The following is a 17,098-nucleotide window of genomic DNA, read 5'->3' on the forward strand; positions in this document are numbered from 1 at the left end:
TGATGAGTACATAATGAATAGTCTTGAGATCAGAAATTTAATTCCTTTGCCTGACCTGAATTGCACATACTAAGAACAGAAAGAAAGACATGTGTTTGATACAGACTGTTTCAGAAGTCTCTTCCAGCAATTTATCAGGTGGTTTTTTTCCAGTGTAACAGCCTAAAAAAGATGACTTTTTAAATTGGAGCTTTAAAATAAAAAATAAAAAAATTGAGAGACAGAGGGCTAATATTTTCTCAAACAGTAACAGGAATTACTGGTTTGTTGAATTGTGCTTGCTTCCTGCCAGGTAAAATCCTTTATAAACATAAACAAAATCCAAAAGCTTCCTGTTTTGTGTAAATAGGTGGTCCAATGGGTGATGCTTAGGTCTGCTTGGATTTCAGAGCCACCACATGTTGATCTGGGCGGACCAGACAGGTTTTCTTTCCCTCTGGTTTGTGTCAGGTAGATTGGTTTCTGTTCAGCCTTGTTTATATTTTCAACCTTAGTTCATTTGTGCTGCCTTTTGTGGATGACAGACAGCACATACTTTAACAGCAAGGTCATTTGATTGTTGTACGCTGGAGGTCCATGAGTTAAATGGCTCTGCACTGGACATTTCACTGTGACATAGCCTCCAGCTGATCTCCATGTTTTTAGCTAACTTAGTGGAAAGACATGAATAAAGATGCTTTTTCTAATGTAGTTTTTTGGTAAAGCCCATTTTAAGAAAATGCTCAAGGTGCAGCTGGAATAGAAACAAATCTGACAAGCACTGCAGCTGCAACATCGTTTAATCTTCCTACAGGTTATTACAAACATCTTAGAAAAAGACCCAAACTGAAAGGCACTCCCTCTCATCTAGGAGACAAAAGTTACGGAAGTACAGAAGCAGCTAGACTGAAAAAGACCTTTGAGATTATCAAGTCCAACCTCTACCCCGGGACTGCCAAATCCGCCACTAAACCACGTCGCTGAAGGCCTCATCTACACAGTTTTTGAACACTACATCTACACGGTTTTTGGAGTGATTCCACCACTTCCCTGGGCAGCCTGCTCCAATGCCTGACTACCCTTTCAGTGAAGAATTTTTTCCTAATATCCAGTCTAAACCTCCCCTGGCACAGCTTGAGGTTGTTCCTTTAAGCTACAACAAACCTATTGTGCTATCACTTGTTACTTGGGAAAAGAGATCAGCCACTTCCTCGCTCCATCTTCATTCCGTTTTTTATTGTTATTATTAACAACAGCAATAACAATAATAGTAACAACAGTAATAGGTGATATAGATTCCCCAGTTATAGCTCTTGTGGGTGGTCCATGAGGATTTTGCTGTACTACTTCTATTGTGGAAGGCACCTCTCTAAAGCCTTCCATTTCCCCCACCTCAGCACTGTGCAGAACAAGTTGGTTCTGAAAGCACCCAGCAGGTGTCTCTTAATGAATAGCTAGACCAGGAGTAAGACTCATCTCTCCTGTCTGAGGATGAGGTGCCTATGCTCCCCAGTGCAAAACACAGGCAGTCTCTAGTAGAAAAGTGCCGATCTTGGACTTGAGCGTAACATTGGATGGAGGAAATGCCCACTGACTGATTACAGTGGGGCCAACCTGTCCCTCTGAGCACACTGCCACTGAAAGTCTCCATTTACCCAGCTGTTCTGCTATTAGTATAGGACTGTGCACTGCTACCTGTTGTAAGACTGGAAAAACAGCTTTACAGAATCAACAGCTTCCAAGCAGTGGAGTAAAAGCAGACCAGAATTCACTTCACATGTGACAGCAAAGCATGGAGAGTTTAGAAACTCTGCTGGCATGTGCTTATGCTAATTTTTGTTTAGGTTGAGTGCATAAGAAAGCATGCTGAACTGATGATACTGGGCAAACTGGAACACGTATCCCAGCAGCTCCTAACCCCACAGTTCCCATGCAACATAAGGCGCACAGCTCTTGCTTACTCCCTTACTCCAGCACTGGCTGGATACCAACCTGTATTATCATTTCTACCACAGGTTCACGAGGACACCAGCAAAATTCCTGCTTTGCTGTGCAAACACCAGGCTGCTCATGGGCACTGCTCCATGTGCCTCTGCTTGTCCCTGGCAGCGGCTCAGCTCTGTTGCCAGACCAGGCGAGCTGTGCTGATCCCTGCAGGCAGCCCAGAGACATGTCCCAGTGGCAGTAGACCCACATTGGTCTGACCAGTTCAGCCTCCACCCATGGAACCACAGCGTGAAAGCTTATCACAGCAGCACGTGACAGCAATGTGATAAGCAGCTTAATGACTAACTGGGGGAACTCTGCAAGGCTTGCAATAGGCAGGCAAAGAATATGTGACTTCTTATTGGTAAGAGCTGGATATCATTTCCAAGGAACACCAGCTTAGCCAAACCAGACGCAGAATAAACACAAATTCATGCCGGGCAACCAGCAATGCCTGCATTTACCCACAGAGAACCTACTCAGAAACATGTTACCTAGGCACAAATCCAAATGCATCCATCTTCTCAAAGAGCACATTATGCCAGCCTAAGGAAGATACCCTTTCTGCCTATCTTCTCCAGTACTTGTTCTTGACAGTGATACAGATCATGTCAAGTCTTCAGAGCACTATCAGCCATTTCCTGAGGACTGGCCAACCTAAGCCCATCCTCTACCAGATTAGGGCCGTCCCTCCCTCTCCCCCAAACGCAGTATGTTCTCATTTCTAGTACCCAGGTGCTGAATGACAGAAGAGAAAGCTGTGCCCTTGTCGATCATCCTCCCTAAGCAGCACCACCAGGAAACAAGTTGGGGTTCCTACTGCAATCATCACACTGGCATCTCCAGTGCCAAGTGTGAGTCTTTCTGGCAGCATGAGACATGTGGATACCCTAAAGTGTTCAGAGACAGAGGAGAAGGCCCTGCCAAAGACTTCCCAGCTGAAACAGCCCCAAAATCATGAAGACTGGGACGGCATGGACAGCACTGACCTGTCCACCCTCTTGAAATGCCCTGGACAGGCCAGTACAGATGGGGGAGCAAGGCTGGGTTAGGAACTGTAAGCCACCACCTGAAGACTGTCAGAGTGCTTAAACAGACCAGAAAAGTACCTCTCTTCAACAGCAGCAGAGAGACTTGCCGATGTGGATTAAAACTGCAAGATCTTGTGCTGGACACCAGAAGGGCTAGAGGCAGACTAGAAGGGCTAGAAGCAGAAGGGTGATGTGAAGCTCACGCCACACACAAGTCTTTACATATTCATTTAATCCTCATCAATTATTACCTCGCCAGCTGTGGCAAAAAGTGTCTAATCTCAACTGAAACTTTCCACTTTCTATGTAACACTTATCAAGAACAAAGTCTCTACCCAGCCTGAAAAAAGCTCTAGCAACATTAATCAAAACATGTTTAGTACATGGGGCTATTTTCATTCCCAGGACAATCTATCAACACTCATTTCTGGCTTACTGTCTTTAACAGGGAGCATCACTCTGCAGTAGGAGAGTGCTCAAACCATTATGAATATGTAGCAAGGTAGCAGTAGGAAGCAAAATGCCTACTATATCTAAACACCATCAGGTTACTTGCCCCTGCCAAGGAGTCTCAGGTATGGCCAAGCATGAGCAACAGGGAGGCTGTAATGTTCCTGGGCTAGGTGGAAAAGTAAGAAAATTGCAGTCCTGGTCCATTCCTTAGGATATACAGGCTGCCTACAGCAGGACTTCTCAAACTTTTGTCTTTAACAGAGGACCATTCCACTTTCTGAAAGAGGTCCCTGGAATGTCTCACTGGTTTTTTGAGTCAGAAAAAGGATGAATACAGTACTCATGTAGAGAAAATACATTTTATTGACGCAATTACAAATACTTTAGTTTTAGAACATTCATATCACTTTATATTTGTCTCGGGTCTTACAGATTGGGGATGGACTCTTTACCACGCCTGCAAGCAGGCAGCAGCTCAGTATATAGCAATTGTAATGCAACATGTAAGTATCTAGGGGGTGTTTTGTTTTGTTTTAATTGCTCCTGCCTTGCAGCTCACCTTTTGATGTCTTACAGAACACCAGTGCCTCCTTTACCACAATGTGTGCAACACTACCCCTACAGCAGTGAAAAGACTTTTGATCCTAGAGCAGTGAGAGAAAGAAAACCCCAGGAATCTCCTTTGCTACTCTTTTCCAAGCCACAGTCCTCCCTCAGCCTCTCTTCCTCGCCATGTAATGTGGCTCTGTAAAATTAGAAATACTGCTGTGGAAGATAAACTGTTGTGCTCTTGCCACAAGGATGGTACACTGCATGTGAGGGCATAGCATTGTGCTTTTAACACACTACTCACCTTTCTTTTCAGATCACAATATGACATAAATCCTGTAACCATGTACTGTAAATGGGACTACAAGCCACTTGAGTGGGACCTTATCTCTCAGACAGTAATCCCCTGTCTCACATCATCTACCCTTCCTTATATGAAACACTTCAGGTTTTATGAACTAGTCTATAGCTTTCACTGAAACCACTTTGTCCTTGAGATAGATGAGCCACATCCTGAATACCCACAACAGGATAATGCAAAAGAAAATGACACTGATATCAAAATACCCATCTGAGCTGAAGGCAATCTACCTGGGGCTGAGAAATATGAGTGAGAATGGGTTTTAACCCTTCAAAGCGTGTGAGAACTGCTACTTTTGAATGCTCTACTTTGTTAAACCTAGAGTTGACCCTACAGAGTCCCCATTTGGTTTGGGCTCTCCACACACCCTGATCACAGCATGCTGACTTACAAGTCATCTCTAAGTGCACCTTTTCACATGCCGTGCTGGTCTCACTCAACTCAGCGATAAATCTCCTATGGACTGTGGGATGCTGGGGTTTCCCTCTATGTGAGTGTCCTACCCTAAGAAGTATGCTTTTTCTGTAATTCTGGTATGAAATCTGGAGAAGGATTTTTTACAAGGGCATGTAGTGACAGGACAAGGGGGAATGGCTTTAAATTGAAAGAGGGTAGGTTTAGATTAGACATTGGAAGAAATTCTTCCCTCTGAGGGTTTGAGGCACTGGCACAGGTTGTCCAGAGAAGCTGTGGCTGCACCATCCCTGGCACTGTTCAAGGTCAGGTTGGATGGGGCTTGGAGCAACTTGGTCTAGTGGGAGGTGTCCCTGCCCATGGCAGGGGGTTGGAACTAGATGAGCTTTAAGGTCTGTTCCAACCTGAACCATTCTGCGATTCTATGATGTATCAGATTCATACCTTTTAGGGAAAAAAAGCAGCACTGACAAAGAAATCTCCAGTGTTTTTCTGGTTTTTGTTTTTTTTTCCTCAGCTCTGATCAGATTAGGCTATACATTTAAAAAAGGTTATATACACTGAAGCCTTCCAAATTAGCGCAGAGATTCTTTTCTCCCTCTTCTGAGCATATCCTTTTGGAGCCTAGTTTTAGCCACTGGACCTTCTAAGCTATTGATCTGCCCATAGCTACTTCTGCTATGGAAAGAAGGCACAAGGCAAAGGCTGTGGGCAAGAGGGGCACTCTGCCTGCTTACCTCATAGAAGAGCCCTTCAGGAAACTGTTGGAAGCACTGGGCACAGACGAAACACTGCTCGTGGTACAGCTCCCCGTTGCTGTTGACAATTTTCTCTGCAGGGGCAAAGCCACCCCGGCAGCGCTCACAGATGGCGTTTGCAAGAGCATTGGCCATGTTGCTGTCATAAAGAAAAAAGAAGCAGAAAGAAAATTAGCCCAATTAGGCAGCAATTAGTTGTGGGGCTCTTTTCTTTCCCCAAAGCCAACTGCATCAGCCTAACACTAGGCTGCTCAACTCCACAGAAGTTTTTCAATGGACTTAATAACTTGTGGCATCCCCTCATAAATACAACTGACATTTCCCCCTGCTCCCAAACTCTTTAGAAACAAAACCCCTGCAACACACTCTAGTAACTGTAATTAACTCAAAAAATCAAACTGAAATGTCATTACTACAGATGCATTTGCAGGTTTTTTTTAGAATGAGAAATGGCAGGCAATTCAAAGAAGTACGATTAAAAAATAATTAGAATTACAGAAAACAAGGGCAAATATTCACAATAATTGAGGACTGGCATCACACAGGAAAACATAAATGGTAATTCCAAAAGAATTCCTAATCCTACAATGTATATAACAACATTGGTTTGAAAGCTCAAAATAAGCAATGTGAAAGAGTGTACAGTATCTAACCCAGCGGATATTACTGAGAACCAGAGCAAGTAGACAATTATTCCCTATATAAGCTCTGCATAGCTTGAAGTCATTTTACAAATGTAGTTTGCAGTGATGGGATTTTTGGTTGGTTTGCTAGGGTTCATCTGAGGGAACTCAGCCCACAGTGTGCTCGTGTTGGTCCAGGGCCAAGGCAGAGGGTGGCAATTCTCTGGCTGCCCCACTGTGACCCAAACAGAGGCAAACACAAGGTGGCAAACCCATGCCAAGGATGCAAAAGAATGCTCTAATAGCAACCTCAGTTGCTTCTCAAATGTATGTGACCATACAGTGACAGTGTGGTAACTGTAAAGCAGAGAGGAATTAGCTACTTCATTAGGACTGTGTCCACTTCTGCGGAAGAGAGTACAGCTGTTTTTCAGTAATTAAGCCCAGAAAAAGGCTCACCCCATTTTTCCTTTGCAACCATTTTCTTACTCATATCTAGACTCTCAAAGCTATGCTTTCAGGATAAATTCTCTCCCCTAATACTATTTGACATCAGAGAGCAAATACAGGTAATGGTCTAGTTTCATTACAATCTGGGAACAGCTGGCAATCAAACATCTATCTGGAAGCTTATTAAACAACCGAGATTATTTTAAACCCATGTGCACGCATGCAGCCATTTTGATACAGCTATCATGCTGTGCCTGTAAGTGCAGAGCACTCAGTCCTCTGCACGATGCCAAGCTTTGCCTCCCAAAGGGATAAGAACTCTCAGTTCCCACCAGGTTCTACAGGAATTGAATTCATTCCTTGCACAGCATCCAAGGGAGAAAGCAAACGCCTAGCACGTGGCTGAAAAAGGAATGTGCTTTATCTATTTCTTACACTGTCTCACAGAAGAGACCTATGCAAGGTCACATCTGACCAGTTATTATTAGCTGTTTTTTTCTCCCCCTCTCCTCTCTCTAGAGATCTTTGCAGAAGAGAAAAAAAGTAACTGCTATCCAAATAGTCACTGCCCCCTTGGTGAAGCAAGGGGGAGAATTTCACAAGGAGATCAAATGTATGTATCCCACACATAACAGACAAGCCTATGGACAAACTAGTGATTACACATATAAGCTGTGGTTAACTATAAAGCTCACCAATATTCTCCTTAGATTATATATGCTTTCCATGGTAAAAAACCTCAGTCAATTCACCCATCCTCCTTCTCAATCTAAATGAAGAATAATCATAACAGAAATCGGGATCTTTCATCATCACTTCAACAGTCCTCGAGCACTAGGGATGATAAGAGCTGCCAGACAAAGTATAATACAAGCAAAAAAGATAAAACAAAGTTCAAAAATAAATGAAAACATAAAGCTTTCCTCAGTATGCAAAAGAACTTCACTTTGAAACACATCATGTATGTAAAACCAGTGATGTATGTCTGCTTCAGTGATGTATTGCTTCTGCATTAGTGAAGCAATTTAGCCATTTACCCAAAATAATAGGGAAAGGACCTGAAGTCAGAGACACTATGTTACAAATTCCAACCCCGTTTCAACTGCCGATAAAAACTTCTGATGCAATTAATGATGGAGTTTAAAGCAACAGCACAGATTTTAGTTGATGATTACAACTGGCAACGTATCAAGCAGAACAGTGGCAAAGGCTGCATTACAAGAATGACTTGCACACCCTGCCCAGAGCTCAGATAATAAAATACATATGTACAGTACACCAACAATGTCACTGCAGTTACACCGCGAAGCCGGACAGAATGAACTTACAATCTTGCATAAAAGTCACAAAACTCTTTGTAGAGTTTTATTTCACTGTGCCTACGCTGCAATTTTGACACTGGTTTCTCTTCATTCCCTGCAGAGTTGTGAGCATCAGGAGCGCTCTTGTGTGCAACCTCTTCATCCTCTGGGATGGGGAAAGGGCGAGTTCTGTGCTGGAGGTCCATCTCTCTCTAATTGCTTTCCCGGGTGTATATATTCTGTGCTTATACTGCAAGGAAGCTGTAGGCAAAGTCTGCAGAACAGTATCCTGGACTTCCCCTTGCTCCCAAAGAAGTGATTTACTTTCACAGCTCCGTGTCATGTAGCTGGAGCTGCTCAGCACTCTGCTCGAGCTTCAAGTTAAAAGTTCAGTGGCGGGGCGGTGAGCCCGTCATGCTGTGATTTACTGACGCTGCCTGCAAGCGGAGGAGCACATTCCCCTGCCAGGCCCTCATGCAAACTTGGATGCTGGAAAGGGGCTTTCACTGGCGGCTGCTAACAGAAGCAGCCCAGGAGAGCTATAGTGTGAGTAACCTACAGGAGCAAATTTGTTCACTACCAAACTTGTCTGCAACTACCTTCTGCTGGGCGGGGGTGGGGATAGAGGCAGATTTATGGACTTTCATGTTCCACTTGCTTCTTCTAAATCATATGTGCTGGATTTATCTATAGGCAACTTTCTTCTTGTCCGTACTTCAGGGAAGAGGTAGGTACAGATGGACAGTCTGGTTTCTGTTGTGCTTCATAGGCCATTAACCTAACTGCCAGGTATGCTATAAAGGGCAATATATGACGGAGGAAGAATGAAGCTTGATTTCCAGTGATGTGCTGGGTTTAGAACAATTATCTAATATAAGAACACGTACTGAAGTAATGTACTGTGGATATAAGGGAACAAAGAGAGCAAAACCAGGAAGAAAGAACTGAAATTAATCATTCCTTCACCACAGAACGCTCTCCTAATGTTGCAATTATTTCATGGCTACATTCTATTTTAAAACCCTGTTGTGCACTGCTTACTAGGGAAGGCAGTGTCAATTAGCTGAAGATCTGCAGCTAATAATCACACTCCTGAACACTCTCCCTACTTGAAGCGCAGCGCTTGCAGCAGATGTGGCACACTCAGCTTCCTGCAACTCCTAACTGCAGACAAAGTAGGCTTTTGGGAAGCCAGCCTAAGTAACCGTCTCTTGGGTTGAACTGACTCAGCCTGGTTAGCAGTCAGCTGAACTGCAGAACTGCATGCACTTTGTGCTCATGACACACGGCACGTTGGTATCTGAAGAATCTGCTAGTCTGCAAAGGGGCATGAGAAAGCAGAGTAGGACAGGACGGAGATGAACACAGGGAACAAGTAGAGAAATAAGGACTAGAAGACCACTGAATCGTAGAATCATTTAGGTTGGGAAACACCTTTAAAGTCATCAAGTCCAACTGTTAACCCAGCACCACCAAGTGCCATTAAAACATGACCCTAAATGCCACATCTACACATCTTTTAGGTAACTCCAGCGGTGGTGACTCCATCACTTCAGTGGGCAGCCTGTTCCAGTGCTTGACACCCCCTTTGGTGAAGATATTTTTCCCAATATCCAATCTAAACCTCTCCTGAAACAACGTGAGGCCATTTCCTCTCATCCTCTATCACTTGTTACCCAAGAGATGACAAAGGATATGACAAAAACTCCAGTCAAGTCTTCTACTTCACATGCCTTCACCTTCCCAGATCTTGCTGCAGAGGGTCTGGTTTATGAAGGTTTTAGGCTGTACCTGTCACCACCAGCTGGGACAGCTTGCTCAGTAAGACCACAGCAGCACCCATGCCACTCTCCACACAGGCCTGGGCTTGCACATAGCCATCTTCCCACAGCCTGGCCAACACAGCACCACACTTCTGCGGCTGCCCGATTTAGGGGATAGGTTTGGTCAGGCGTCTTTCATTCACTTCTCAGCAGGAAGCAACTCCTGGGCAAGCTATTCCCCCATGTATGTGGGGTCCAGGCAGCATGACCCTACTTATTTACCTGTCTGTAGGTGTGATTACCCATCTTGCACAGAGCTGCCGGCAGTCACAAGCTGTAACAGGCTGAGGAGGCTGCACCCTCACCACTGACATCATTTGGCTGGAGCTCAAGCCCTATTTTATCTGTCATGGAGCAAGCCCCAGATCAAGCAGTGCTCAGGTTTTAGCCCTAGGCCACAATGATCTCGTTAGAGCACCATGACAGGAAACAGTGCTGGAAGAAAGGTGTCTGCGTCCTCTGGAGCACAAGAAAGAGCGATGTTTGCCAACAGAGATGCAGACATAGTGATGCAGGCTCTTATTCTCCATCCTGCCTCCCAACATGTCCTGCACAGGCCAATGCTGAGCTTCTTTGGGTATGACAAATTCTAGGGAGACTGACTGCAATGGCCTAATCATACTGATTCATCCAAGGCTAGTGCAGGTGCACCAAGCCACTAAGATAAGAACCAGCAGGTCAATCTGCCTCTTCCCCTTGTCACTGACCATTTCCTCAATTGTTTTCTTGTATTTTGTCTCACATTGCAGGCAATTCTCCTGGGAGGCTGCTGCTGTGAATCAGAGAACCCTGAAGAGTTTCTTTGTCCTGGTGGATGACTTCAGTCCTTGAAGTAACCTACACTTCACAGGCTACCAAGGTGACTGGAAGCCACTTCTGCTGCCTTGTGTCTTTTGTGGTCAACAGGAAAATACTTGCCTGCTTCTTTGGCTTGCCACTCTGCAGTCTTCTGCATGGCTGCAGCAAAGCAAGTAATACAGTAAGTCAGTGTAATAAGATGTCCATCCAAAAAGCCTGGTTTAATCTTCCTAGCTTTTTTCAAGAAGTAGTCCTTCATGGTACTAGGACTCCATATATGCATTAAGTAGAAGCTGTCTGGTCCTTGAAGCGTATTGGCATTGCTGCTGGTGGAATTAGTCACCATTTGGTTTTGATTAAGCAAAAAAGAAGTTTTCCAGGAGTTTAAAATGGGCCTTTCTGCTATTGAAGCAAAATGCAGTTTCTGCTGTGAAAGTCTGGTAATCCACAAATCCAGAGCAGCTGGCCATGCTCCTCTTTTCTGTCATTTTGCTGGAGGCACGTTGCTGAGACCTGAAATACACTGCTAAAAATGCATGACATTCTCATTAGGGAATTCTAGGTTACTCTGAGGTGAAGCCATCCATAGGGAGCGAGAAGTGTGTAGGGGGTTGCTGATTTGTGGCAGCAGTTTCCCAAGGGCAGTCCTGGGATCTGGGACAAAACCTACCAGCCTACTGTTAAGGAAGCAGTGATAAGGAGAACAGAAAAGGGAGAAATTGAGTATTTAACTGGAAAAGGTAATTAGGAAGGAAGGAGACAAAAGCTCCTCCTGGCACACTGAGGATTGTATCAAAAGCTAAAGCTGAAGGTGGGCAAGGTGCTAAAGGAAACGGCAGAAGAGGGGAGAGGAAGCGTTCAACTGCAGCTACGGAGAAGAGCTTTGGAAAACAACAGCAAAAATAGCCACACTGCTTCACCATCACCGACGGATGACTGCTGCCCAGCTCACACACAGCTTTCAAATCCAGTTGCCCATGCAGGCGGCTGCCAGAGGCAGATGGGGACTCTTACAGAGAAGGCTCGGTGGCTGGCCAGCCCCTCTGAGTGCTTCGCTCCATGCCACAAATAGACGTGCTAAGCAGTCACAGCTCCAAACAAGGTGCTTGGCAGAAGCAGCTGCTGCTTGGCAACCTACTTGTGCCACCATGAAATATCACTGCGTCACTGGCACTGTCTGGAGGCCACGTGCCCCTTTGGGTTATGTGGGGGGGATAAGTAATCAGAACGCATCCCTTCCCTTCCCTTCCCGCATAGGTTAACGGTGATTTCATTCTAACATCGTCTAACGCAGATGCTATGCAATGGCCCTCACATGCAAAATACAGAACAACTAGGACAGAGCTTTACTGCAAAATATGTGTGGACTTGCAGACCCCTGCACTGATTTCTGCACCAAATTCTTTAAGCACTAATTGACTTTTTGTGTCTTCTTTCAATTGAAATGAAAAACACTCTTGGGTTCTGGTTGCTGTCACTGTTTATCTCTTAACAATTTCTGTGTTAAGCTGGTCTCCTAAGGCAATCTGAAAAAATACAAGTATTTTCTATGATAAAATGCACATTACCAGTAGGTTTTTTACATGTGCCCAGCACTGCTCTAACTTCTGTTTCTATTAAGAAGGATGGAAAACCACCTTGAAACCACTGCAATAAAAAAACAAGGTGAATTCTGAGTGCTCCTGAAAGTTTCAACCTTTAGTCTTTGGCACTAAGAGGATAATTAAGCTTATGTGGTGTGAGTTTCAACATAGCAAACAAAAAGGCAACTCTAGCTGTTTCATATACTTCAATATAAATTTATTCTAGTATAAACATGTCCAAAAATGCTTTGGTCTCTGCAAACAAGAGATGGTTAACATTCCATCTCTCCATAAGGAAATGAACATAACTGGAATGAACAGGTAAGCGGCACCTTCCCACACCATGTTTTATCAGCCACACAAGCACAGTGAAAAAATCAGTCTGACAGAATATTTAACAAGAGTACTTGCCTGTTGTAAGCAATATTTACAAAAAAACTATGGGATTTTCTTCCTGCTGGTTACAAACATTACCAAATGAAGCCATGCTTCTTGTAAAACAAGAAATTACTTCTGTGTACAGACATTTGATACTTTTTAAAACAGCCCTTTCTCCCCCCCCCCCCCCCCAGTTTTTCCTCTGCAGACAGGAAAAGCAAAACAAGGGGACACCCCATCACATGTAAGAAGCTCACAAGAACTCTAATAAATTTGTATTGCATGAGATACAACATGCTGTCAGTCATTCCTAAAATACTCACCTTATGTAGTTGACTTTATGTATACTTCACTATTGTGACTATACTGTATCCAAACTCTTCCAACTCAATACATTTTAAAGGTGCATTTCATATAACAACATTTGTATCCCATTTCCAATTTAAGACTAATGAACAAGGTCAGCTACTCAATACTAGGGGCTGCACAGCAAATGTGTGAAAAGAACTGAAAAGAACCGGCTCTTCAAGACCAGCAAGACAAGATTAGGCCCACCACGCTCGAAAGCATCCTTCTGTTTGTACATGCACACAGTGAACACAACACCAAGATCATTCGGTTCTAAAATCTGAAAGTGTTTGAGCAGAACAGTATTTATCCTGGTAGAAATAAAACCACTGGAAAGTCAAGGGAGGCACAGGAGAGTATAATCAGGCAACTGCAAGTAAATTGTAACTCAGTGTACATGTGCTCATTTCTCCCTTCGTTAAGGATCAGATTTAAAATTCAAATATGGAAAAATGTCTGAGATTGCATTTTCTGACATTTCAGGAAAAAAGCATCCTGGCCTGTTTCAGAAATAGCATAGCCAGCAGGACCAGGGAAGCAACTGCCCCCTTATACTTGGCGCTGGTGAGGCTGCACCTCGAATACTGTGTTCAGTTCTGGGCCTCTCACTGCAAGAGACATTGAGTCACTGGAGCGGGTCCAGAGTAAGGCAGCAAGGTGAACGGTCTGGCAAACAAGCCTTATGAGGAATGGCTGAGGGAACTGGGGGTGTTTAGTCTGGAGAAGAGAAGGCTCAGGGGGAACCTTATTGCTCTCTACAGCTACCTGTCGTCTTCAGATTAACTGTTTCCTAACACCAATATCCAGTCCATGTCATCTGTTACTGAAATCCATCAAAAATCCTTCACCTAATCCTTAATGTAATGGCAAATGCCAGTGTTTTACTCCTGCCTTAGCCATTTGCCCATGCTATCTAGAACTAGTATTTTCACAAGCCAAACACCATGACATGAGAGGTTTATCCAGGAGCTATAATTAATACCATGACTCAACACCCCAGCTACCAGGAGAGGTTTCCAGTATGTCCACACAGTTCCTTGTAGGGTACAGTTAACTGCAACACCAGGCTTCCCGGCTCACATCCTTATTATAGCAACATCTCCACTGGAGACACCATACTAAGGACTGAGCTACAGCTCTACTAACCAGCATGTCACTTCCAAGTTTCCTCTTGAGTATTACTATTAATCTCCATTGCAAGCAATGTAACCTCTTGAACCATTTTCACCTTTATCAAGTTTATTTTTCTCTGCTGTAGAGGAAGTGCAAAGCTTTTCATTGCCTGAATTAATTTGTTTTGGGCAGAAGCAGAATGTGGTAAAGAAAACATCTCCTCAGCTGTTGCTCTTCTCTCACACACACATATTAAATTGTAATTATTAGTCATTCCAGGTTTTGGTTTCTCATTTTTCTCTTCCTACAGTCACTGCAGCATTACCAAGCTTTAAAACTAGCAGAGGATGGCAGACAGGTGAGCCACCTGCACTTAACACTGTGGGATTAAATAATGGCTATAATATTCAACAGCCAAAAGAGAATAACTAGAAGCAATTTATGTTCCTAAGAGTCAAGCATGATTAATGTATCGACAAATAAAGCTAGTGCAAAATAGCATTGATTTCATATTTCATTATGATGGTCTTAACATTCTGGGTAATACAAAATGAAGGTCTTCATCTTGCACTTTATTAGCTATTCAATACTAGTAGCAGGCCTATCAAGTAAGCATGAATGAATTTCAGTTAGTGCAAAGCAAAACTTCCACACATTTTCCAAACCAAAGGCTTTGGTAACTATTACAAGTTTTTTTAAAGTAACGTTTTTCACCCCAACAACTAACTAATCCTGAATGAGTAAAGCAGGAGTGAATGCTTATTACATGTAAGACTTGTGAGGGAGGATGCAGAAGTAATCCCATGCAACAGTATGTTGCTGGAATTATCTGAAGGAGCGGTGCAGGTTATTTGCTTGGCAGAACAGAACCAAAGGGAAAAGGATGGGGTTTTCTGCCTTGGACCACAGGGGTTCAAGTCCTGCCAAACCTCCTTCCCCTTTTGCTAAATAAGGGCAGCCAGTAATTTGAGAATTAGCTTTTGAAAGGAATGTAGTTTAAAACTAAGCAATTACTTGTACACTTCAGGCAAAATTCATGACCCGCAACCTGGTAACTCATGGAGATAACCTATCCTGAAATTGGACTGCTACCATGTCCTTTTAATACATATAAAAGAAGCAGATTTTTTAATATATCAGAAATATAATATAGCATATGCTTCAGTTTCTGAGGTCAGTGAGGAGAAACGTGCCAGACAACAACTGAAAAGCCAAATACCAAGCAATTCAAACAACTTTCAATGCAAACTTTCCATACAGGAACAAGAAGGGGACCGGGCACAGCAGTTTTGAGTCATGAGTCTGAGTGGGTAATATTCTTCCAATAGCTGAATAGAAATAGAGTTCAAGAGGTACACTCAACCGGGGATCAGGAACTTTACGCTCTATGAAGAGTGTGGCGTTCACAGATTTAACATGCTGGCAAAGACAAATGCCATTTCACATCCACTTCACCTTCGTTCGTTCATTCATTGCTGGAACAGCTTGAATCTTTTGAATCTTTCATTTAAAAAGGCACAGCTGAGAAATGCTGCCAGGTGTTGCTGGCTGTGTCTGCTCTGCCAGTATGCTACTGCCTTTGAGGCCAATAGCTGACAGTTTGTAATTAATTTTCTTCTAGGTCTACCATGGCCATCAGAGCAGACAAAAAAAGCAGAAAATCTATAGGGAAATACTTCATAAAAGTCATACACCACATTTCTCTTGTTGGACAAAAGGCTCATGAAGTTTCATCTCCTTGATATATAAAGACCCCGGATTGGGTAATTTATCGCAGGATAACTTATGATCTGCTGGCAAAGCTGAGCAGTGTCATCCAGAATCACCGTTCACAGAGTGTCATACATGAAACCACCATTTCAGAATGCTACCAGGAACTACCTACAATCTGAAGTTTCTACAAAGCTGGCAGATAACAAAGATACAAACTGAATAATGACTAAAGCTGCTATGACAAATCAAATCAAGCAAAAACAAAACACACAGTCCTGTGCGTTAGGGCATCAGATAGTACACATGAAAACTCAGAGCACCACTGGTGCTTGGTAAACTCTGTAGGAAGTCCCTGAGCCACAGCTGGTGGTAAACTGGGATTGCAACCAAGGGAAATCCCGTAAAAGGCCCGCTCTTTCCTTCTACCTCCCTCCACACACATCAGCTTTTGACCACCATCAAAGGCAACACGACTTGGCAAGCCGGAGCTGTTCCCATGTCTGGAGAGCATCCTGTAAAGTGCTCACAGTCCTCTCGAGGACACCATGTCTGTTTGTTTTGTATCTTCCAGAACAGCCCAGAGACCACAGTAAAACAAAACAGACAGAAAGGGAACCCAAACTTAACAGCCTTTAAGCTTGTTCTCCCCAGTGCCTGCAAGTTGGTAATTTTTATTAAGTAGTGACATTGACATAATTTAGTTTTTATCTCCTCTGCAGAATACTTCTGTGTGTAATTTCACTTCAGTGTGAGAGACTGCATCAAGCAATGCTTAATTATAATGAAGAATAACGAGCAATCACAGTACATTTTCTGTAGGGAACACCTCTGATTAGGTGTTATCAAAACACATGAAAGCAAAGGCAGGAAAAAAAAAAGAAACCTACAATTTATCTTCAGACAGCTAATCTTGCGAGAAAGCAATTAAAATCCTAATTGCTATAATCATTAAAGCTTAACAATTTATGAAATCATAGATTATTATAATGAGGCAAGTCTAAAAGGAACAGCAGTTCCTGCTACACAAGCAGCCACCTCCAGTCATATGGAGTCATGGGAAGTGATAGACAGGTGAGCAAGTCAAACAAAATTGCTTAGGAATTGTTATGCAATGCAGGAGACAAGGGGTGAGAGGAAAGGCAAGAAGAGAAGGGTGTATTCCTTGCGAGTTATTTTAACCCCTAGAGCAATGAGAAGTACAGCACAAATGAAGAGTAAAGCCTCTAGTAATTTGGATATCTCAAGCTAAGGCTCTGTGCAAATTCTAAGTATTGCAATATTAAATATAACCATGAAGCATTTTTTTGCTAGATGGAAGTTATTATAATTAATAATAATAAATCAGTGTTACATTTACATGGACAAATCCCCTCTTCAATTAGAGCAGCTAGCCGGTGAGCCAAAGTGCTTTTTAATCAAGAGTTCCCAAGCACGTGG

General features: G+C 43.3%; 1 protein-coding gene and 1 long non-coding RNA gene across 8 annotated transcripts in view; one reads left to right on the forward strand and one right to left on the reverse strand.

Moving 5' to 3' along the window:
* The window catches only part of LIMS1 (LIM zinc finger domain containing 1), a 75,398-nt gene that overhangs the window by 12,697 nt on the left and 45,603 nt on the right, over nt 1-17,098 (reverse strand). For 5 of the 7 annotated variants that reach the window (XM_057422184.1, XM_057422186.1, XM_057422185.1 and 2 more), the window contains exon 2: nt 5,511-5,670. In XM_057422184.1, the coding sequence (XP_057278167.1) occupies nt 5,511-5,670 (160 nt within the window). Of the gene's footprint in view, nt 1-5,510; nt 5,671-7,932; nt 8,334-17,098 lie in introns of those variants that run through there. The other 2 variants (XM_057422180.1, XM_057422181.1) reach the window with 2 other exon arrangements.
* On the forward strand, nt 8,330-15,666 carry LOC130606147 (uncharacterized). Its single transcript, XR_008973873.1, has 3 exons — nt 8,330-8,451; nt 10,478-10,707; nt 15,570-15,666. It is a non-coding gene; the product is annotated as an uncharacterized LOC130606147 (long non-coding RNA).

This window comes from Pezoporus wallicus, unplaced genomic scaffold (genome assembly GCF_028554395.1).
Source record: "Pezoporus wallicus isolate ANWC-B61680 ecotype Strahan unplaced genomic scaffold, APGP_CSIRO_Pwel_v1 contig_5785, whole genome shotgun sequence".
In the NCBI taxonomy this organism is placed as follows: domain Eukaryota; kingdom Metazoa; phylum Chordata; class Aves; order Psittaciformes; family Psittacidae; genus Pezoporus; species Pezoporus wallicus.